At 49.3% G+C, this 23,537-nt stretch overlaps 1 protein-coding gene across 5 annotated transcripts in view; it reads left to right on the forward strand.

Moving 5' to 3' along the window:
- The window catches only part of LAMA1 (laminin subunit alpha 1), a 125,546-nt gene that overhangs the window by 47,628 nt on the left and 54,381 nt on the right, over nucleotides 1-23,537 (forward strand). For all 5 annotated transcript variants that reach the window (XM_032467505.1, XM_032467504.1, XM_032467501.1 and 2 more), the window contains 17 exons: nucleotides 1,277-1,378; nucleotides 2,288-2,499; nucleotides 3,243-3,354; nucleotides 5,716-5,826; nucleotides 8,543-8,670; nucleotides 10,060-10,146; nucleotides 10,814-11,025; nucleotides 15,698-15,804; nucleotides 16,103-16,283; nucleotides 16,836-16,972; nucleotides 17,540-17,776; nucleotides 18,646-18,789; nucleotides 19,224-19,403; nucleotides 20,485-20,670; nucleotides 20,979-21,106; nucleotides 21,762-21,882; nucleotides 22,858-22,995. In XM_032467505.1, coding sequence (XP_032323396.1) covers nucleotides 1,277-1,378; nucleotides 2,288-2,499; nucleotides 3,243-3,354; nucleotides 5,716-5,826; nucleotides 8,543-8,670; nucleotides 10,060-10,146; nucleotides 10,814-11,025; nucleotides 15,698-15,804; nucleotides 16,103-16,283; nucleotides 16,836-16,972; nucleotides 17,540-17,776; nucleotides 18,646-18,789; nucleotides 19,224-19,403; nucleotides 20,485-20,670; nucleotides 20,979-21,106; nucleotides 21,762-21,882; nucleotides 22,858-22,995 — 2,523 coding nt within the window. The remainder of the gene's footprint in view (nucleotides 1-1,276; nucleotides 1,379-2,287; nucleotides 2,500-3,242; nucleotides 3,355-5,715; nucleotides 5,827-8,542; nucleotides 8,671-10,059; nucleotides 10,147-10,813; nucleotides 11,026-15,697; nucleotides 15,805-16,102; nucleotides 16,284-16,835; nucleotides 16,973-17,539; nucleotides 17,777-18,645; nucleotides 18,790-19,223; nucleotides 19,404-20,484; nucleotides 20,671-20,978; nucleotides 21,107-21,761; nucleotides 21,883-22,857; nucleotides 22,996-23,537) is intronic.

Here is a 23,537-nt window from a genome sequence, read left to right on the forward strand (position 1 = left end):
GGTCAGAATATTATACAGCCTTTACTCAGCCTGACTCATATGGTCTTTTTATCCTTGTTTGATTTTATTACATCATTAAAATATGAACTTCTGTTCTTGCTGGCCCAGTCCTAGGGGGTCTGCTGTATGAAGTCTTGTCTCCTCTTTCTGCTTTGCTTTGGGTTCCTGGACCACTTGGGCCATTGTGATGTGGCCCTCACCTCCTTGCTTTGTGGAGTTGGCTGTGCACTTGTCTTAGCCTGGCCAAGAGCACTTGGAAAGGTTGTGTGGGGAACCACTGAGCTGCCCCCAGCTTCTTCATCATGGTTGTTGCTCACGTGAAGTTCACATTTAAGAAAATGCTAAACGGTGATACTGCAAAGTGGAATGTTGGTTGATAGGATTTAACGTTTCCCTTCAGTGCCAAGGTCCCATCCCTCCTTACCAATTTTGCAGCTTCTCTCCAGATTCTGACTGATCTGAAAACATGTTCAGTGGAATCTCTCTCAGTACCTATAGCTCCCTGCTCACCTTAACCGTGTGTTCGGTTTGTTTTAAAGTAAAGGTATGTGTGGCGTAGATCCTGCACCTTGGTACATTTCTAGCTAATTTGATGATTATGTGTTAATTTTATAGCTTTGTGTTTGTTTCAGTAGTGTTTATTTTTGAAAATGATGATTTTTCTCATCAAATTACAATCTTAGAAGATGCTTTCTGTTTAGAATGTGATCTTATCACCAGGACTCATTAGCTTTGTTTGTGTGTGTCTTGAGATCACCTCTCCAATCTTATGGGCAAAGACTGGCTTCTGAACATTATCTTGTTGTAACATACCTGACAGAAAGAAAATCTCTCCTTTATGTTAAAGGCTATCTGATCAGGAAGAAAGACCTTAGACCTTCCTTTAACTGATCAGACACGTCCCTTTTGCCTGCCTGCAAGCAGGGCAATGAGACCACATGTTGAGATTGTGGGATCCAACTCACCATCCCCTAAAGTACTTAGGTGAAATAAATGTCCTTTGTGGGACCAACAGAAGTTCATAGTAACTCACCTGGGGTCTCTGAGAAGGAGTACGTTTTCTTCTGTGCATCTCAACAATATCCTGCATTTCGTAATATCAGACCATTCACACAGTGTGCTTCCTTCCACTGCCTTTAACGTAAAGTCCTTTTGTACAGTGGCCACCGGGACAGCTCGCAGCCTAGTGGTTCCCAGGTGGAGCCTAGTGACTTGCTTGTCTCGCTGAGGGCTATGACTGGTCCCCTCGGTGTTCACTCTCACTTACACATTCCAGCTGACGGCGTTTGGTGGATTCCTGAAGTACACAGTGTCTTACGAGGTTCCAGTGGAGACGGTGGACGGTGACCTCATGTTTCATGCTGATGTCATCATCAAGGTGACTGCTCTCTCGTGGCTTTGCTGGAGCAGAGGGCTGCGCGAGGTGACAGTGTCAGGGCTGACGGTGGCTAAGTGAGGCTGTCGTAGCAGGAGCTCTGCCTCCTCCGGACACCGGGAGACCGGGCGTTTCCAGAATGGCCTCGGGGCAACACGGGGAGTTCTTCCCCAATGCCCCATCTGAGCCGTCTTTCCACGTTGTAATGGGAGATGAGTGTCCCCCATGTGGGAACTTCCCCTTGGGCCCTTTGAGTCCCCGCTCCCTCCCGCCACATTCTCCCCACACGAATGATTAGGCAGCAGTGCCTGACCATGTGAGGGCAGGAGTTGCTTTGTCATTCTTGTCCCCAACCTCTGTCCCTGACCCTGTATCCTCACTCCATCACAGAAAGACCCAGAAGGACTCCCAGAGTGGTAAGAAGCCACTTCAGGTCTTGTCCGCAGGGCCTGGCTCCCCTCCGGTTACCTTTACTCACCTGTTCCTCCACCTCCAACCTGCGGCAGGTGGAAGTGGTGTGAAGGAAATCATTTTTGTTCACAACAATTTCATGAGAAGCTAGAGGGTTATTTAAATACCTTTTTTTCCACTTTTGTCCTTCAGTTAAAGATTAGGGGTGTCAGATTGGTTGCTTTGAGGTAAACTGTGGGCTAGCATGTGACTTTGTGTCTTTTCTGCAATCCCAGCGAAGGACACAGTCTGTAGACTTACTATGCTAATCCCTCACAGAGCCATGCAGTGAAACATCTTTTCCCTGATTGTCCTGGACCAAGAGCTTCAGACATCATTACACATTTGCCCAAAAGCTTGCACACAAGCAAAAAGCCACATGGCTGAATACAAAATTTGCTTTTATTTTTTGATCCCGAAATTGAATTATGAAATGTATTTCGTCTTGTTTTTAAATGTTAGGGAAATGGACTCACTTTAAGCACCCAGGCTGAGGGCCTGTCACTGCAGCCGTATGAAGAGTACCTCAACGTGGTTAGACTTGTGCCTGAGAACTTCCAGGATCTTAATAGCAAGAGGGAGGTGGATCGCGACCAGCTGATGACCGTCCTGGCCAACGTGACACATCTCTTGATCAGAGCCAACTACAATTCCGCAAAGATGGCCCGTTACAGGTGTGTATTGAAATGGGGGGAAACGTACTGTGAGGACACATCAGTCCGTTTTTATGCATTATAGGATATTTTAAAAGCCGAATATACTTTACTTGATTATTTTAAGGACACGGCTAATGGAACTGTCTTAAAATTAGTTTTTATTACTATAATGTTAGTGAAGACGTAAGAAGAGTTGTCCATGACAGATGTGCCTGGTAGGAGGCAGGCTTGACGTTCAGATCAGAAATTTTCAGGGTGGTTTTCTGAGAAATGCCCAGTGAGGTGACCGCATTGCATCTGGTTTCCACCCTCCTGATGTTAACGGTCTTAGACGTCACACAGGCTATTTAAGCTCATGAATCCATCCTCAGCCATTTTGTTTCCTCAAGAAGGTCAATTTCTGGCAATGCCAGGCCAAGTGCACCTTGATGCAGCTAAAGCAGCCACAGAACTGCACGTGCAGAGACAGTCTGTCTGCATTGGAGACAGTTCAGCGGAATGGGCTCTTGCTTCTGAAGTTCATTCTTTGGAGTGGGCCCCCAGAGCCTTCCCACAGCTGTCTTTGTACCAAAGGGCGAAGGCATTTCCGGGGAATAATGACAGCTCCCAGAAGATGTGCTGTTGTGAAAATCTTTAGTTATTTAGGAAAACCACGACACCATTTTGTATGAATTGAATCTTTTTTAGGAATCCGTCTTCTTCGAGGTGTTAGATGCCGTGCGCGGGTGTGTAAGTCGTGTAACGACGCCGTCTGCTTGCAGGTTGGATTCTGTCTCTCTGGACACGGCCAGCCCTAATGTGATAGACCTGGCCCTGGCCACGGAGGTGGAGCAGTGCGAGTGTCCCCAGGGCTACGCGGGCGTCTCCTGTGAGGTACGCGCCTCCTCCCTTCCGCTCTTCTTTTCTCCTTCTTACGGGGAAAAAGCGCATTGAAGGTGGTGTGATGGTGCACATTTGAATTTTAACTTCGGAAACCCAGTGTTTCTAAACTTCAGACTTGGGGGGAGCTGTGGCAATATGAGGAGCCACCTTGTGTAAAGAACTCAAGAGTCCTCTGGGGCGCCTGGGAATGCCCTGAGGAGGGGGCTGCTCTCCTGCTGAGTCAGCAGGGAAGCTGCAAGGCTCATGCCATATCTGCATTTCTAAGGAGGACTGAACTTGATCTTATTTGAGTGTGTACCCATTACCAACATGCGATCTGAAAGCTTTACACAAGCCAGGCCTGTCTGGAGACTTTTTCTGGCCCCAGGCTGTGTTACTTAGGTGGACGTCACCTCACACACGCAGTATATGAAACTACACTTGCAGTCATCAAAAGCAATCTGTTGCTTAAAAAATTTTGAAATATGTTTTGAAATTATTTGAATGTATATATTGATAATAACTCTCTCTTACTGAGAACTTTGTATGTCTTTGGCATTGTCTTGAGCCCTTTCCACATGTTTTCTCATTTACTCCTTACAACAACCCTATCAGGTAGGTACGTCATACACTTTCTGTTCCACAGATTAGGAAACTGAGGCACAGAGAGGTTAAGTAACTTGACCGAGGCCACACATCTCAGAAGTTGCCGTACCAGGACTTGAACATGATCTGGCTGTTACCCATCACGCGGTCCTGCCTCTCACGGGTTCTTGATTGGCTGTGACTGTGAACATTTGTCCCTGGCTGTGATTTCTTGGCAGTCATTTTTACAAAATGAGAACATTTAACCTATAATTTGTTTCTGCCTGTATCAGTTACTGACTTGGTAGTTAATAAAGATGGCTTAATGCTTTATGATGTAGATATTTAATTAAATCTTTTTATTTCTATTTTAAATATTTGGCAGGATTTTTTGGCAGGAGGTGGGGACCAGTGAACTTTTTTTTTAACATCTCATTTATTTTTAGGCCTAACAGGTTTTCCCAGTTCTTAATCCCTTTGGTTCTAGTGTTTAATGGATAAATGACCCTCAGACAACCTCATAGTGTGTGGATGTGGGAACTGAGGGGACAGTGAGAATCATGAAAGTAGAAGCCCCGGCCAGCTAGACCAGGAGGGGGCAGCAGAGAGCAGCTGCTGCTGGAGAAGTCAGTGGAGCTCCGGAGGGGAGGGAAGGGGAGGGTGCTGGTTCGCGTGGGGTGATGGCTCAGGCAAGCCTAGGAAGCTCACGCGTTCCTTTGCATGTGTTTTTATTAAGCAAAACTCATTCTCTGATCAGACTCTTACCTAGAAGCTGACTTAAGGAGTCAGGCATCTATGGTTGGGAATGGAATTTGGGGGAGCACTGTGGCCGCCACCCCCACCCTCCAGGCAGGTGCCTGCTCAAGCCCATCTGTAGACAAGCCCGCTGTCCCCTGGGGGGTGGGGCTTCCAGGAGGTGTCTGGGGACTTTCCCAAGGTCAGTGTGAATGAAGGCATTATGCATTATTTGTATAATGAAACATTCTTTAAGAATTCTTCTAACAGTAACAAATCCACATCCCCTCTGCCCATGCCCCCAGGGGAGTGTGCCAGCCTCCAAATTAACCATTCCTGTCTGCGCTCTAGCTGTGTTTCGTGTCTGCTGTGGCCCAGGCAGCCGGGGACATGGGGCTTGGAGGTGCGCACACCCGGCGTTGAATCTGCACTGTCTTGGTGGGCCGAAGCTAACACCCCTGCTCCCAATTCCATGTCTGTCGAACAGACAGCCGATCGCTCAGGGTGGTCACGAGGACCCGTGAAGTACAGTGCCTGGGTTGGTCCCCTGCCCCTCAATGCCCACGTTGCCTTCCAACGCCTGTAATGTTTGCACAAGTGAACCCCTGCAGTTTGACACAGACCTGCCTTTAACACTTTGATGGAAACATTTAATAAATTTTAAGCAAAAGCAAAAGAAAGTCAAGAGAAAAAAGTCCTCTTGATTGGAGCACTGGTTGAATGACTGTTACATGATTTCTAAGAACATTGAGTGGAAGACCACTGTGATGTGTGCTGACTCATTGCACAGCGTTAGGTTTTTAAAGGTAGAAACCTTTAAAAAAATCAGGAACTGAATTATGGTGATGATTTTATAACTCAGTAAATTTACTTAAAAAAATCACCAAATTGTATGCTTAAATGGGTGCATTTTATGGGATATTTTGGGGGAAAAAAGAAAAAAGTGTCTGTTCATGGAAAGTTGAGCAGTTTGTGTCTCTAACATACTGGGAAGATGATTCGCTTTATGTAAAAAGCTGCCGTCACCCACACAGTCCCCCACTTGTTTTGCAGACCTGCCTCCCTGGCCATTACCGTGTAGACGGAATACTCTTTGGAGGAATCTGTCAGCCCTGTGAATGCCATGGCCACGCCCCTGAGTGCGATGTTCACGGCGTCTGTCTTGTGAGTCTGTCTGAGAGTGCGAATGCCCCTCCTCCCACCCTGAAGCTGTCGCTGTGCAGAAGGGAGTGAAGCAAATGCTCCCTCCACAGCGACCATCCCTGCCCCTGTAGACGCCAAAGAAAACCTGCAGCTCCAAGTTCAAGTCATAAAGTGTTTCCTGCCCCCTCCCCCCCTTTTTTTGAAGAAAGGTTGCTTTGGTGATAGTAGAAAAAGGATGTATAATTTCACGGCAGGTTTCTTTTTTTATTAGAACAATGAGTCACTATTTAGCAAGATGATAAAACAATATAAAGGTAGAAAATGTTGTCCAGTGATTAAATTAAAAAGATAAAAAGGTCAGAACCTTTCAATGTAAGGGCTAGTAGATTTTAACATCACATGACATAGGGCAGCAAGAGAGGAATCATAACACTTACGATAATCTCACTGGTTCCTACGATCCATAACGCTTTGTGGCTGTCAGCTTGGATAAACTCTGCAAACAAGTACTTCTTTCGCAGAGTAGGAGATGAAGCAGGGCTTAACAAATATGTCGTTCATCTTGAGAATGAACTCTGGGGCAGATGCAGGGCAAGTCTTGTTTTTTGACTTCAGTCAGGAATTCTTTTAGGCTCTGATGCCCGGGAGCCAGGCCGCAGTCCTGGGCTCTGATGGATTCTCGGCTCCTAGGGGAACTGAATGCGTATGGTAATTCACTAGCCTGGGAAAGTGTCATGCTTTTTCCAGAAGGGATCAATCGAGTCAGAGGACCAGGGAAAACTAATGATCAGACCACAGGGAAGAGCTTGGCGTGATGCCACCCATGGCTCACTCTCCCTGGAGCCTAATTTGTCTGTTTTGTAAGCACGGCTTTCCGTTCTGTGCTCTGTCCACGTCCTTGTTCTGTAAGTGAAGCGTCTTGGAGAGCGGCGTGGAGTGATGCTCTGCACGCAGACTCAGTCCCTCCAGGATGAGTCCTCAGGTGCAGCTTCTGGCTGCTTGGTGAGGTCCTTGCATTTTTAAAACTGCTCTCCCTTTGCCATTTGGGTTTGAGAGACCAGCCTCCAGAGGCCTCTGTCAACATCGGGGGGGGGGGTGATCCGCAGGGCATGGTTGTGCCACCTATGGTCTTAGTGACAGGTGGGCTGGAAGAGCATTTGCGTTTGCTTCTGTTAACATATATTTACAAAAATATGTGCTCCTACGAAAGTGAAAATGCTGAATAGCAACTGGCCTTAAAGCTCTAATTACAGTAAATAATAATTCGTATAGTTTTAACACTTTTTGCAAATAATTTCAGATTTATGGGAAGGTTAGAAAAACAGGACAGAGTCCTGTGTCCGCGTCAGTCACCCTGCTTCCCCTCATGCTCCCGTCGCGCAGTCAGTACCGGTATCATCAGCCCCACGACTGCGCTGAGCGCTCATCCACCTCCTGTTCAGGGCCCTCTTCCTCTCCAGCATCTCACCCAGGGCCCCACGCTGCCTTGGGTGGCCTTGCCTCCTTCAGGCTCTGACAGTTCCTCAGTCTTACCCCGTTTTCACGCCTGGTGGTTCTGAGAGCGCTGGACGTTCTGTGGACCGCCCCTCAGCTGGGGCTGGTCCACTTTCTCGTGAGCCTGAGGTGACACATTTGGCCAGAGGACCTGGAGGTGACATGCTCTCTCAGCATGTGCCATTGGGGTCCCTGATGCCATGTCTTCTCCTGGGGACGTTAGCTTGGGTCACTTGGATAAGGTGGTCTCTGCTTGATTCTTCCACTGTAAAACTATTTTTTCCCTTTTTTAAATAATCAAAGGGGCACAAAAATAATAAAAACTTTGATTGGAATACAAGGGAAGTATAAAAATGTGGTAGCATCATTTATCTGTTTAATCTACTTTTAAAATTCTAGTTTAACAAGAATCTTTGATTCCTCCTTCTGTATAGCTGTTAGCCGCCCCTGGCCTTGCGTGTGATCATCTGGCTTCCAGGGGTCAACTCCTCATACGTGGTTTATTAGAGAGAAGTTTCCAGTTCTTAGTGCTCCTATGCTTCTTTTTAAAAGGCTATTTTTTAAGAGTAGTTTTAGGTTTACGGCAAAATTGAGAGGAAGGAATGGCGCTTACCCATAGGCCCCTTCCCCCCACATGCTCATCCTCCCCCATTACCAACACCCCCTGCCAGTTACACTTGGTGACCAGACACACGCGTCACAGTCACCCAGCGTCCACAGTTCACCTGCGTCCTAACTCCTTTCTCTGAGCTCTTACTCCAGGGATAAATCGGTTTCTTTCCTTTGCAAAGACAGGGGCATAAAATGCAGCTCTGCATGTCTTGGGCCCCCGGGTTTTTCCTTTTCTCCTTTTCCAATCAATAGAACATGTGTTTCCTCCCCAAGGAATTGAAAATTCCCATCCCCTCACATCCCACACCCACCAACAGCAACTGTCACTTAAAGGGATGCTGGCACCCACCTGAGAAGGCGCTGAAACAGACTTTCAGCAGCTGTTTCAACAGAATTACATCGTAGTTTTCCCAAAGAGAAAGAAGACCCACTCTGGCCCTTTGAGCAAAGAAAGCAAATCATAAATGTTTTGCAATTGAGCATAAGTCCAATGTATTTTAATGAAGCTAGTTATTTTGCACAATACTTTCAGCACAACCATGCAGATATTTACCAAGGCCAGTTGCATCTTGAATTGGTTTAGGTTCATCAGGTGGTCTGAGCGAGTCTTCTTCCTGTGCGTGTGTCCTAGGCGTGCCAGCACAACACCACCGGGGACCACTGTGAGCAGTGCCTGCCGGGCTTCTACGGGCTGCCTTCGCGCGGGACCCCTGGGGACTGCCAGCCGTGTGCCTGCCCCCTTGCCACAGCCTCCAACAAGTAAGCCTGGCGTGTCCCCAGCCCGCCTGCCCCGCCTGGCCAGGCTCTCCAGCCAGGTGTGCACTGCTGTCTTCAGAGCGAGACCTGTGTGTGAGGACAGTGTGGATTTCGCCCCTGGTACTTAACTGGGATTAGAGATGGAGGAACAGATTCTCTCTCTGTTTTTCTTTTTAAGTGTAGTGCGTTGAATTCTGTAAGGAAAGTCGTGTGATAGCAAGAACATTTGCATGCTTTTTCCTCCTGTTCTGATGTGGCCATCAGTTCTTTCATAAGTGTATACTGTGTGCCTTCCACTGGGCTTGGAGGAAGAGAGGTGCAGAGATAAATAAAATAAAATATGTTCCTGGGATTGAGGAGTTTTTGATCTAATGATCCAAGTGTGTAAATCGAGAATGGGCCAAATTCATTTTATTGATTCAACAAATGTTTATCGAGCACCTAATGTATGCTGGGTGTCGTAGGAAGGGTTCTGAGTGTCCAGCCGTTCCCCTGTGGCTGCCGGCCCCACTGACTGCACAGTGTGGTCCAGTGCACAGAGGAGGCAGCTCCCTCGGGGAGTCCTTGATCTGAGACTCCCAGGGTGGGAGCTTATTGGAAGGCAGCAGAGAGGGGAGCTCCGGGCAGGAGGGAGCAGTGTGCCAGTGCCTGGCAGCGTGAACAGCTCCCCGCTGGAGGAGCTGTGGGCAGCCCCGGGCACAGAGCAGGAGGGGAGGCGGGAGGACGGTTATATTCAAGGCCTCATATGTCACTCGTGCTGGAGCTTGTGTGTCCCCAGGCCAGCAGTCTGAAAGCCTCTTTCTTTCTCACTGTTCACCTTCAGAACCATCCCCTACCCACACCTAGAGGAGTCCCCCACAGGGATTTCTAGCTGAAACTCCAGCAGCTTATAAAACAGAATAAGGGCTGCTCTGGTGAAAGCAGAGTGGGAGGGCTCGCCACTGCCCCCAGGCCTCCCTTCGTGGTCCTTCTGGAGACAGTGAGGGCTCTTTGGGGGATGTCATCAACTCCCTGAAGTGCAGGAGCCTCTTGGCTCTGGCGTGGAAGCGAGCGCACCCTTGGCCAGTGTGGGCAGGGCTCTGAGGCAGAGGAGAGGATTTCTGCATGATCAGGAGCATCAGGGCAGGCCTCCTGGAGGAGGCAGCCACTGAGCTGGGCCCTGGGGATGAGCCGGCAAACCCAGGCCGTGGCTGAGGAGTGCAGTCCAGGGCCGGAGGAGCAATGAGTGTCATGTGCCCACGGGGCGGGCTGCGTGGCTGGGGCCTTGGGTTCTGGGCTCTGAGGGCCCAGTGCAAGTTTGTGTGGACGGGAATGATAGAAACTTAGCACTTTAATACCAGGAGTTTTGCACCTTCCCCTGGAAAACTACCTTCGTTTCTACTGTTCTGTCAGTTTCAGCCCCACCTGCCACCTGGACGACAGGGACGAAGTGGTCTGTGACCAGTGTGCTCCGGGATACATGGGAGATTGGTGCGAGAGGTACCCTGCTTCCTTCAGCCGCTTCCCAAAAGTTGCATTAATATTTTTGACTGAAATTCTGTGTGTTTATTTTTAAACATGTAGTTTTAGCAACTCGGGCATGTAATTATTGTTTTATCTAATCAGAGAGAAAAGCCAGCAGATTGATCAAAAAATTAAAGCTGAAAGTCCCTGGTAACTTTTCCATCTTCTTGAGCAAATCTGAGCTCTCATCAGTAACAACAGGAAACAGCCAGGAGTCAATACTTCTGTCCCCACATTTACACATCCCGTTCCTCGGGCCAATCCCATAGGTGAGGGGTGGCTGGATTTAGTCGATGTTTTCTGGTGCCTGGAAGCCAGGGTTGTCTTTCCCACGTGTAAGTCTCGGTGCCAAGTCTGGCTGGAGTCCTAGGAGGGTGACATCCCGGAGAGGTGGGATGCAGGTCAAGTTGCCTGGGACTGCGATCGCGTCCTCTGGGAGGTTTGGCCCCTTTCGGATCATTCCCGGTTCCTCACAATGAGTGGAAGGAACCTGGACGCTGAACTTGGAGCAGCATTGCTCTCACGGTAAATCTTAGGTAGACAGTCCGTCTGACTGATGAAGTGTGCAGGGAGTCCCTGGATGGTGGGGCAATGTCTACAGTAATTGCATTTGTTTGCATCCCTCTTTCAATCTTTGCTGCAGATGCGCAGATGGTTACTATGGAAACCCCACGGTGCCTGGGGATTCCTGTGTCCCTTGTAACTGCAGCGGCAACGTGGACCCCTTGGAGGCCGGGCGCTGTGACTCCTTCACGGGAGAGTGCCTACAGTGCATCGGGAACACGGGCGGCCCCCACTGTGAGCGGTGTGCTGACGGCTTCTACGGGGATGCTGTGACCGCGAAAAACTGCCGTGGTGAGTGTGAGGGCCAAGGGCAAGTCCATTCCTTGTCACGTGTGATGTCTCCTCCCATATACTTACTTGTGTCAAAGGCGCTCGGCCCAGGAGGTAGCTTGGGAACTTGACCTGAGTGGCACGAGGCCTGTCTCGTCTCCCCTGGGTTCGCTTGATCAGCTTCCCCAGTGAAGGTCACATGGCCTGGACACACCCTCCCATCTGTGGAGGACGTGCTGGCCCTGCTCCCATGACCAACGTGAAAGGAGCTCGTCCCGGCTTCATGAGGCCAGTGGGGTTTCAAGAGGTAGGGTGGGAAGTGGGGACACCGCAGCCCCGCAAACGGGCGCATCTCAGTGGTCTGTACCTGCACCACTGCCCCCTGCGGTGCTCTGCAGGGCTCTGCTCAGACCCCTGGCACACGCACCATGCAGAACCACTCCCCGAGAAAAGATTTTCATATTCCCTGGAGGACAAACTTACAGCCTTCGGGCTAACACAGCTCTCAGATTCTTTTGCACTTTCCTTGAAGAAGGAGTGAAAGAGTGAAAATGACAGTTGTAAAATGTTTTGATAATTTCCTATAAATGCTGGTCCTACCATGCTGTTACAACGTGGAGACACAAGGGGGTGCTAGCGACACAGAAAAGATGTTTTCCCACGTGCAAGTCAAGAGAGTAACGTTTTAGGGCCCTGGGCCTATCAACCCGGTCTTCAGCACCTTGATGGGTTATCCCAGGATAATTATGATAACTGGCATTTGTACAAAGCATCAGAGTTTACGGAATGCTTTCACAATTTTCATGTCATTTCTTCTGTCCTTACTGCAAACTTGATGATCCATTTCTTAGTGCATTTGTCATTTATTAAGTGTCTGCTACTTCCCAGGCATTGTTCTAAGCTCTGTGACTGGAGCTGGAAATTGTGTCCCAAGTCTCTTTGGGAGCCACACACGATGGTGTTGAGGACGAGCCCACGTGTGGCTCCCTGGCTTTGGAGTCTCACTAATGCAGGGTCCAGGGTTGGTCACAGATCAGCTGTGTGACGTGAGGCAAACGTATTAACTTCTCCCAGCCACTGCTGCCTCATGTGTGAAATGAACATTCTATACATATATATATACACACACACACACTAAGGCCTTTCTGAGAAGTCACTGGGATAACAAATTTGAAGTTCTAAACAGTAAACAAATGGTAGCTATTATAACTGCTAGTAATAAGAGTGGTCATTTTTATGATTTTCCTATATCAATGCTGTTCAACAGAAACATGTAATTTAAAATTCTCCAGTAACACCCTTTTAAAAAGTAAACAAAAACAGGTAAACTACATTTTAATATTGCATTTTATTTACTCCAATGCGTAGAAAGTGTTATTTTACCATGAAATCAAGTTTTCAAAGTGTTAATAAGGTAACTGCTTTCTCCTCTTCATACTGATTGTTCACAATTCAGTGCGTGTTTTATAGCTGATCTCAGCTGGATGCTAAGTTGATAAGCACTTGATCTGTGTGCAGGTTACACAGACGTCAGTGCTGAAGCAGTGCAGTCACACAGCACTGTTCAGGCATACCGAGACATTTTTTCCATCATGCACCAAAGGACAGTTTCCCTTTATCTGTATCTGTAAGGACAGAACTGCTTCAGCATCTTCCCACGGGGGTGAAGGGAAGGTCTGGGCGATGACTGGAGCTGGGGAGGGCAGCAGGGTGGGATTTGGGTCCTGGTCCACGCCGGCTGCACAGGCAGCTGGACTGGGTGTAGGCTGACCCCAGGCTCACTCTCATTCTGAGCATTTACACTTTTCCTTCTCTTCTTGCCTCCTCTTTCCCCTCCCCCAGCTTTGTTGATATGAATTCTTGCAGCTGTTTCTGATTATTTCACTAGAGAGCTTTCCAGGTATACAATAGGGGTCCCACTTGTGGACTTCCCAGAGGTCTCCACATGGTAATGTGGTATTTTATTGGGTTAACCCAGTAAAAATTCCAGTATTTAATATCACCAACATGGGAGGTCTCATGGAGTTGCTGGGAAGGCGCTTGGATATTCCGGAGGGCAGGAATCAGGGAAGATGGGGGCTGGAGGGTCATGAGTTTGGCCCTGTGGTCGTTGAAGTGATGGACACCCCTGTCCAGGCAGAGAGTGGCGCTGAGGGAGAAGAGGCTTGTGGGAACCCTGCTAAGCTCGAAGGTTAAAGAAACTTTGTATGAAATGACCTCAGTAGGAATAATTTTATACCATGAGGTTCTTATGAGAATTAAAATACATGGAAAGCGTCTGCAGTCAGTAATTAACAACTATTTAAAATCAGTATTACTCATACTGTGAACAACTTTTGTTAATAATTGCTATTGTAATTACTATAAAAGGGTAGCTGCTAACAGCTGTGTGATCTACAGCAACAAGTTACATCACCTTCCTAAGGTTTAGACTTCACACCCCAACTAGGGCAAATTAAAGTGCTTCCATCCTCCGTTTGTTACGAAGGTTGACTCCTTTATTCTGTGTGTTGACTGTAACGAGACAGACACAAGCTGACGGCCGTTCGATAAATGTGGTTTGTTATTATCACAAATACTTTGTGATGATCATACGCGAAGTGAACTCTGAATGTTCCCGAGGAAGGGTAAGCTTTAAGTGAGATATAGACAGGGAGGCCCAGAGGGAACTTCAAGAGAAACAGGAAGGAAACCAGAGTGGGGGTCCCGAAACCCAGGGAAGAGAGAGGTTCAAAAGGGAGGGAGGGGCTGTGGCCTGTATCACAGAAAGATCATCAGGACCAGGAGCCAGGAGCTGCTCACGGAATCTGCACCTGGGGGTCCTTGCTGTTCAGGAAGAGCAGCTGCAGCAGCCAAGGGGCCAAGAAGGCATGGTGCACAAGCTGGACTGGACGCTGGCTGTGCAGCGGGGAAGGGACGGCGAGGGGGGCGCCGATCAATCGGGGTCGGGGATGGAACCTCAGAGTTGGGTGCTGGGGGCCGGGGTGGGAGTGAGCGTTATGTGTGGGATGTTTTCCGTGGGAGACCGCTGAGAGTGGTTGGAGGCTGAGGACTCTTTTAAATGCGGTTTTATTATTATTTCGGTACAGCAGGGCCAGCAGATTGGGAGAGGATGACCATTGTTTGTTACTCTGGGTGCCAGGTGGAGGGGACACACCCCAGCATGGGGGTGGGCCCGTGGGGAGGCACGCAGGTTAGGGGGGTGGGGGAAGTGTGGGCAGGGGCCTTTATCTGCAGGAAGAAAAGGGCAGGCAGTGTAAGCAGGTTCAGGATCAATTGGCTAATTTGCATCATTGCAGCAGGTTCCGGGGCCAGGGGGCTGTCCCTCTTGTCTGATGCACAGCCAGGGGTGAGGGTGATCGGGACAGGTGGAGAGACAGACCTGAGAGCCCAAAGGAACAGGGAGCCCAGTGAGGAAGGCGGTGGGGTGTGGGCTCAGCACGGGCTGGTTTGCATATGAAAGGCAGGTGAGCTGTTTACTGGCTCCGGAAACTGACTAGCCCTGGGAGGAGCAGTCTCTCCCGGGTCGGCGAGGCCCCAGGAGTCAAAGCCTCAGAAATACAGAAAATAAAAGGAAACCTACACGAACAGGCAGCTGTGTGAGGGCCCTGGCCAGTGTGAGTAGCACCTGGCCCACCCCTGCAGGAGCCGTCAGCATCAGTCCCCTCACAACAGCGAGGTCCTTGAGGAGAGAGGCCCGGTGACCAGGCCCTGTTCAACTAAGGAGGCAGAATCCCACCCTGTCTCCTCTGACATCAGCCCGTCCCCAGGCTCTCCCCTGCTCTGCCCCCGACCCCGCAGCGCGGTGCCAAAGTGCGCTCGCACTTGAGAAAACTTGGGAAGTTTTTCTCCCGTGGTTATACCACACGGCAGAGAAGAGCCTGCGCTTTCTGAGCCCAAGATGGGACGGCCTGTCAGCGACGTATTAAATATTCTGAATGACGTGCAGCTGTCAGCCGTGGCACGAAGATCAAGTGAACGTTTCTCCGACGCCTTAAACTGCGTCACTTTGAAAAGGTGGGGGAGCTGGTAGCTTTAAATGTCAACATTCTGTATGAAAGCGAATGTGTAAGTGTGTGCACGCGTGGCTGGGCCTTGGTGCTGCACAACGGAAGCTGACACACTTCAATTAAGTACATAAATAGATAAATAAATAAGTAGGTAGATAGATAAATAGATAAAACATCAACATTCTGTATTCTGACTGTAGATAAAGCTAAAGCATCTGGCCTGAAGGGAAGAACCTGAAGATCCAGAACAGGGAAATATTTTATTAAATTTTGAAATGTATCAGTTACCTAGATGATTATAACTGAGCTTTAAAATACCGAACAGATATATGACTGGTATGAGCAGGTGGTTAAATTGATCTTGAAATCCTGCATGTGTTTTGTGCAGATTCGTGGATATACACTGGTGTCTCACTTTAAAATTTTCAAGGAAATGAAATTGGTTGAGTTTGCTTGCTAATTATTATCTTAATAGTGTCAGTAATTTTTCTTCTCTGTGATGGTTCCTTCCACCAACCTTATTTTGGAAAACCACTGAATTTTTAAAGTTACTGCAAAGCAATACTTATTTTTAGTCTTATGATTTGAAATGTGAAAGTTTAAAATTTTTCCTTTTGGGATTAAAGGATTTTCTAACAACCGTACCCAGAAATGGGCACAAATATGTCTTGTGTGTGTGTCAGCCTGTGAATGCCACAGACAAGGCTCCCTTTCTGCCATCTGCCATCCTGAGACTGGACTCTGTGACTGCAAACCACACGTGACCGGACAGCGGTGTGACCAGTGCTTGGTAAGACGCCTCGGGTCCGTTGAGTCCAGTGAGAGTGTTGTCCTGTGATGTCTGTAACTGGTAACTGGTCCCACAAAGTGGAATTCATGGATCCCGGCAGCGCGGCCGGTGGGTGATGCGGGTCCCTATGTGGAGAGTGCGTGTTCAGTTCACAGAGCAGTGGAATGATGTCATGAACACTTTGTGAGTCTGGGAAACGTGCAGTGTTGGATTTGGGGAATGTTCTAGTCGGTGCTAGTGGCTTAATTACTACAACGTAGTTTGTCTTCCACGCCTCTGCCCCTCCACCTCGAAACAGCTCGGCTACTACGGGCTGGACACGGGCCGCGGGTGCCTGCCCTGTAACTGCAGCACGCCGGGCTCCCTGTCGGACGCCTGCACGGAGGAAGGCCAGTGCCACTGCGCTCCAGGCGTGGCCGGGCGAAGGTGCGACAAGTGTGCCCACGGCTTCTATGCCTACCAGGACGGTGGCTGTACACGTAAGCGCTCAAATTCAGTCTTTGAGACTTTATTGTAATCCCCAGACTTTTCTTTGAGCTCTCCTTTGACTTCTGACTAAGTCTGTTAAGTTCCTTTTTTTCTGAACATGTAGGATTTCATGCCTTTTTTTCTGTTTCCTAAGCCCGATTCTTGTTAAGTCCATAAACCTTGGTCAGGCTGCATCAATTGTGTGCGTTTAGACTAATTACTTAACTCCTCTTAGCTTTGGTGTCCTCACCTGTGGAATGGAGAAGCTAATTATTCTCTCCACCCAGGAGATATTGCTAAGGTTGTCAAAGTCCTTAACAGGTCAGTTGGTAACAAGAAGTTCTCAACAAGCTCTCTTCCTCCCTCTGCATCCCAGTTATCTCCCAGCCACAGCATCTCTCTGCAAGGAGAAGCGCCACCTCCCGTCAGACGCGCGGTCCCCTTCAGGAAGGAGCAGAGTGATGTTGATTATTAAGAAAAGGGAAATAACCTGCAGGGTCAGCTCTCATCCGTCAGTTGACCCAACCATCCTCATCCCTAACAACACCCTGTCTTTGCCGTAGCCTGCGACTGCGCTCACACTCAGAATTCCTGTGACCCGGAGTCCGGGGAGTGTGTCTGCCCACCTCATACCCGGGGCGCAGCGTGTGAGGAGTGTGAGGACGGACACTGGGGCCACGACCCGGAGCTCGGGTGCCAGGTGTGAACTGTCACTGTCTCAGCTGAGAATCACTCTGCTGCATCATGTGTCATTCATCTGCTGCTAGCTGTTTGCTTGATTTTAACCTGTTAATTAGCTTTATGGCTTCTTTTTAAAGCTCAGTACGGATTGTCAGAATCAAAGTAGAAGCAGTGGCACCTTTATAATAACACATTATTCTCAGCTTTCTTCAGGAGCCAGCTGCGGAGCTGACGGTTAGAAGATCAGAACTTTGTATTAGTGCCCTTTAAATATATTCTGTAATAAATGCTGGAGTTTGTGTTTTGAAAACAGAGGGCAAATTACTTGACTTCTAAAATAATTTGCTGCACTGCTTTGACCTTTGGGGTAGACTGGACGTCAGGCCACGGCTCAGGCCCCGTGTGCGTGCACCACGCCTGTGCGCTCAGTCCAGCAGTGTAGTCCGGCCTCCGGTGGGCACGTGCGGCAGTGGGAGGAGCCCTTCGTCTGTATGATTTCCCCACGTTCAGTGTTGTCCTGTAATCCTCGCAGGTGCAGATGATGAAAACGCCAAAGCTGCCTTTTTAGTTGGTTTTTTTCTCTCAGGCCTGCAACTGCAGTAACGTGGGGTCAGCCAGTCCTCAGTGCGACGTGCTTACTGGCCGTTGCCCGTGTGAGCCTGCATTCGGTGGCCGGACCTGCGACCAGTGCTCCCTGGGTTACAGAGACTTCCCAGACTGCGTGGCCTGCAACTGCGACCTGAGAGGGACGCTGGCCGACACCTGCGACCAGGAGCAGGGGCTCTGCAGCTGCGCACAGGAAACTGGGACCTGCTTGTGCAAGGTACGGGCCCTGGGCTCCACTCTCTTCCCTCCCCCGCTGCCAGTCCTACGCTGGGGTTTCAGCTACGGAAATAGGCACCTATGAGTTCACACCACCTTCCAGGCCCGAGTTTAAATTCTGTATGTGCTCTTCTAGAATGACAGGTGAGCTTTAGATGGAATTTCTGCTGTTTATTACAAGTGTCAGATGATGGAACTAACTTGAAAACCACGCTGAGTTTTCTCTCCTGTGTTCCAGTTGGTTGAGTAGCCAGTTTGTCTTGACTATACAGGTAAAACAAATAACACAGGGCTTCAGGAAGATCTGTGGTTTTTTAGGGCTGGTAAGCATTCTCTTGTGTGTGCCGGCCAGACTGGAGGACATTTGGGTGTATTATTTCCCAGGGGGTCCAATTTCAACATCATGCTGAATTCCGTTTGTTTCCATTAGTTTTCTCATTGTGCTTTGTTATTAGAAGGTCATTGGCTAGCTTCTCGGGTCCTTTCCCAGGGGCTGGTGAGATGGAAGCTGGGTCCTGGGTTAATGAGTGAAGGGGGAGAAGGGAGGGGAGACGCACGTGGGGCCGCGAGCTTGCTTCACCACACCTGTGGCTGCAGCTTGGCCAGCAGCGCAGGAGGACCTCCTCGTAATCACTGGGCCTGTGGGCCCCACCCCCCGGATCAGGGTCACCTGGCGGCTCCAGGAGACTTATGGGCCAGGGAACCGCCGAGTCTGAGAGCTGAGGCTCAGAGAGGCTCGGGAACCAGCCGCAGGGACAGCTAGCCCTGGTGTTTGTTCATCCAGAGCTTTTTTGTGGTTTATTTCATTTCTGTTCAGGAACCGTGTCTCTTGTTCAGGTAAAAACCAGTCTGTTGCTCCATGCCCTCTAGGAGAACGCCGTCGGCCCGCGGTGCAACGAGTGTCGGGCGGGCACCTTCGCTCTGGCCGCCGCCGCCCCCCAGGGCTGTACCCCCTGCTTCTGCTCGGGGCTGTCACAGCTCTGCGCCGAGGCCCAGGGCTACATGAGGACCCCGGTGAGTCCCCCGCAGTCACGGGTTCTGTGTTAACCCTTCACCCTTGGGAGTCGGGGGAGGGTGGGACAGAAATTTTCTTACCGAGTCAGAAATTCTAGGAAGCTGGTTTGAGTGAGTGAGTCAGGGCCCTGCTGCTGACTCCACCCCAGGGGTCAATGGAGTGGGAGCTTCGGCCTCTGGCAGCCCTCGTTGGACTGAAATCTCAATAGTCTCCTTCATGTAATTGAACATTGCCCAATGGCGTGTAGTTTGATCCTAATTGAAGGCACTTTCAGTTCATTTTAATCCAGATGTTTAAATTTAAAACAAACGGCTTTCTTATTCCTGTTTTAATAATGAAGCTGCCTCGTCTGAAACAGTGGAAGAATCCGGCAGTCAAAGGCACGGAGTTAATTCACTCTGAAGTTTCTCAGTGTCCTCCCTTCCATGACTAGGTCACGCTGAGCTCCAAACAGCCTCGTCTGCATGTGGTTTCTCAGAGTGACCTCAAGGGTACAACCGAGGGGGTGTACTCGCAGGCCCCCGATGTCCTCCTGGACGCCGTGACCGTCAGGCGGCATGTCCACGCGGAGCCCTTTTACTGGCGGCTCCCTGGGCAGTTTCAGGGGGACCAGGTGAGACCCACATCCAGCCCAGAGCCCATCCACCTTTCCTGGGGGCAGGGGTGCAGTCTGAAATCACGCTGACCTGGGCTGGCCTGTTGCGAACTGGAGTAGTGGCTAATTTTCTCTTCTAAGTGGGGGTGGAGAAGGGTAACACTTAGAAAAATCCCCCCAGATCAGACAGATGGCCCGTTAATTTTTCCGTAAATTTTGAAAGTCTTTTAAAGTTTCAGTCATACTTCCTCCTTCTGACAGCAGTCATTCAGCAAGCATTTACCGTCTTTGCTAATACGGGCTCGTGCAGGCCTGGGTGCAGCGGCCTGGGAGGGTCTTCTCAAGAACCCGACACTCACATGGGGGAAAGAGACCTGAAGGGCACCGTCTGCATTTTTGTTTATATCAAGATAGGAGTCTCTGTGTGAATTCACCCTGATTTTTAAAAATATTTTTTCTTTTCTTTTTTTTGCGAGGGGAAGGCATTAGGCTTATTTATTTATTTACTATTTTTAATGGAGGTACCAGAGACTGAACCCAGGACCTTGTGCATGCGAAGCACGCACTCTACCACTGGGCTATACTGTCCCCCCACCCAGTTGACCCTGATTTTTAAAATTTGCAGATATACATCCAGTGCTCCTATAAGCTGTAGACCATTCTTAATTCAAAGGAACTTGAAAGTAATTAGAATGATTATCACATTGCTTTGTTACTTCGGAGCCTACTTTTGTTGGCATTGTCAAGAGGAAATGTTGAGAGGTGCTGGACACGTCTGTGGCTTTGGTGGTGGCTGCACGTGTGTGTACTTAGCCCCAAACCCACCGAGTTGTACACACTACATACATACAGTTCTGTATGCCCATCATGCCTTATGAAGTGGGTTTTAAAGCTCTGAAGATCACTTAACTCTAGCTCAGGTCAACGTAATAATCCATAATTAGAATTAGAAGGAAGCAAATTCCAGATAATTTATGCCACCCGTGTGATGTATTTTTAAGATGCAAGGTTTCCTTCAAATGGCAGCAGGCTTATGATAAAATATTTTTAAGCCACTGGCGTGTCAGAGAAGTAAATGCCGATGCCCCTCCCCCCGCAGCTCACGGCCTACGGCGGGACGCTGCGCTACAGCGTGGCCTTCCACTCTTCCCATGGGCTCGGCCCCTTCAACCTGGAGCCGCAGGTGCTCATCAGAGGAGGCCGGGCCAGGAAGCAGGTCATCTACGTGGACGCGCCCGCCCCGGAGAACGGAGTGCGGCAGGAGCACAAAGTAGAGATGAGAGAGGTGACCGCACGTTCCTTGCACGTGAGCCCTCCAGCCTGGGGACCCTGCCCTGACGTGGTGGATCTGGGGGCTGCTGTGCTGACAGCGTGCCCCTGATGGCCATGGGGGTCCAGATTCCAATGGGCTTAGCAACATTTCTAAACAGATCCACATTCTGTCTTCTCAAGAAATGTACATTAGGCCCCAGTTGAACTTAGTGTCATATGCAGAACTGGGCTCCCTGGTGGAGGTACTTCTGAAAGAATTAAGTTCATATGCCACTGAGGATCTGTTCCCTGAATTTAGTTGTGTGCACTTCTCATCCACAGGATTTTTGGAAATACTTTAACTCTGTTTCTGAAGAACCTGTCACACGCTCGGATTTTATGTCCGTTCTTAGCAATGTTGAGTACATCCTCATCAAAGCGTCTTACGGTCAAGGGTTACAGCAAAGCAGGTACTTGGAAATTCTAGAATTTTAAAAGTATTTTCCTTATCTGAAAGCAGACTGAAGAGATCTGATGCACATCACCCCCACTGCCTTCTACCTTTAATAACATGTATTTCTGTTCTTCACTGAAACCTTATTAAATGTTAATATTACTCTGAAATATGTAAAAAAAAATGACATAGATTGTCCATCATCCATATTGACGTGGCTGTAAGTACATAGTGGTGATAATCTTAGATGAACATAGAGTGTAAACAGCAAAGACGTTCTGCTGTTTTCTGCCCGTAAGCTGCACTGCCCACTTCTTTGGAACAAGGCATCGTGAATGCTGTTACCTTCTCATTCAGTTCTTACCCCAGAAGGAAAGCCACCCATCCCTGGCCAAGCTAGAACTTCGCGGGCTCTTCTAGATGTGCCTTCTCTAACATTATTTTTCACTTCTCAAGTGCTGGCTGAGGACCACCCCTGTGTAATGATGAATGTGCTTCCCCTGGGTTCTTACCCATTTCCTTTATAATCTTGAGTAGGAACTACTCTCAGACTGGCGGGAAAGCTCTGGTGTCCCAGATGTGCAAATAGCATTCTTCAATGTGCCATTTCTGAAAATGTCTTCTTTAATATTAGTATTTCCTCTCTCACTTGCTAACACACGGATCCACAGAATCTCAAACATCTCCATGGAGGTTGGCAGAAAGGCAGAAGAGTTGCCCCCAGGGAGGGCGGTGGCATTCCTTTTGGAGAAGTGTCTCTGTCCTCCTGGCACGGCTGGACTCTCATGTCAGGTAGGGAGACTGTGGTTAAAATGCACTTCCTGATTTGGGGTTAAAGTTGGCTTGTTACAGCAGCTCCAGGTGACAGACAGAACTGTGTGTATCTGTTACGTCTCTTTCCCTTTTGAAAAGGTACTTGTAAAGTATGCCTGACCGTCAGCTTCGCTGTCTTGACTATGTCTAAGGTGTGTGGTTTAGCAGGGTTAAGTGCACCCACAGTGCTGAACAGCCGGTCTCCAGGGGTCTTCATCTTGTAAAACTAAACCTCTGTGCCCACCCTCTGCTCCTCCCCTAGTCTCTGGCAACCGCCTTGTACTTTCCGTACGGGTCTGACGACTCTTGGTCCCTTATGTAAGTGGAATCATGCGGTATTTGTCTTGGGACTGGGGCAATTCACTCAGCAGCGTGTTCTCCCAGTGCATCCACGTGGTAGCAGGTGTCAGGATGTCCTCCCCAGTAACACTCCACTGGCCAGGTGGACTGCGCGGTGTTTATCCATCAGTGGACACCTGGGTGGCTCTCGCCTTTGGCTACCGTGAATAATGCTGCTACAAACACGGGTGTGCACATCTCTCTCCAAGACCCTGCTTTCAGTCCTTTGGGGTTTGTGCCCAGAAGCAGAGTTGCTGGATCACGTGGTAACTCGGTTTTGAACTGTCTGATGAGCCATCGTGCTGCTCTCCCTGGAGCCACAGCATTCTCCATCCCCACAGCAAAGCGCCAGGGTCCCGACTTCCCCTCGTCCTCACCAGCACTTGCTATTCTCTGGGCGGGTGGTTTTTCGACGGCAGCCATCGTGGGTGTGTGAGCTGGTATCTCACCGTGGCGTTCTGACGTGCACCTCCTTGGTAATTAGTGACACTGAGCATCTTTGCGTGTGCTTGTCTAGTCATTTGTGTGTCTTCTTTGGAAAAATGTCTATTCAAGTCCTTTGCCCATTTTTAATCAGGTTTTTTATTCATCGCCTTCCATTCTGCATCCCCTCAGGACTGTGCGCCTGGTTATCACAGAGGGAAGCTTCCAGAAGGTGATGGCAGGAGACCCCGGCCTCTGCTTGCTCCCTGTGTGCCCTGCAGTTGCAACAACCACAGTGACGCCTGTGACCCTGAAACGGGGGAGTGTCTGGTATGTTGGTCTCTGGCTGCTTGCCTGACACTTGGAATTAGAGCAGCCCTGAGCGTTTAAATGTCCGATTCAAAGTCATACGAGTTCCTTGATTTAGAGGAGTTTAAATTTAACTCAGTGTAAGATAAAAATGTATTTCCTTCAGAAGGGTCTAGCTCAGTGGTCTGACGGTGGTGGAAACCCTTTTATGAAGCTCCATGACTGTTCACGGGCATCAGTTTGGGAATTAGTGAAGTGTCTCTTGTTTCTACTTGCAGACTGGTGGTCGCAAAGTAAGTAACTTTATGTCATAGAACCTGAAGAGTCACTGGCGGTTTTAGAATGAGTTAGTGCCCACGCTGAGAACGTAGTTCCCTGTGGAGAGTGCTGCCCTCTCCGCGCGCGCTCTCCTGGAGGCCTTAGTGTGCGTCTGCTTCCTGGCCAGCTCGGGCATGAGGAGAACCCTGATCGCTGGAAAGGACCGGGTGACCCAGGCAGCAGTCTTGTGGCCCTGGCTGAGGACAAACTCTTGTGTCCAGGATTTTGCTTAAGCTGACGATGCC

This window comes from Camelus ferus, chromosome 24 (genome assembly GCF_009834535.1).
Source record: "Camelus ferus isolate YT-003-E chromosome 24, BCGSAC_Cfer_1.0, whole genome shotgun sequence".
NCBI classification, from domain to species: domain Eukaryota; kingdom Metazoa; phylum Chordata; class Mammalia; order Artiodactyla; family Camelidae; genus Camelus; species Camelus ferus.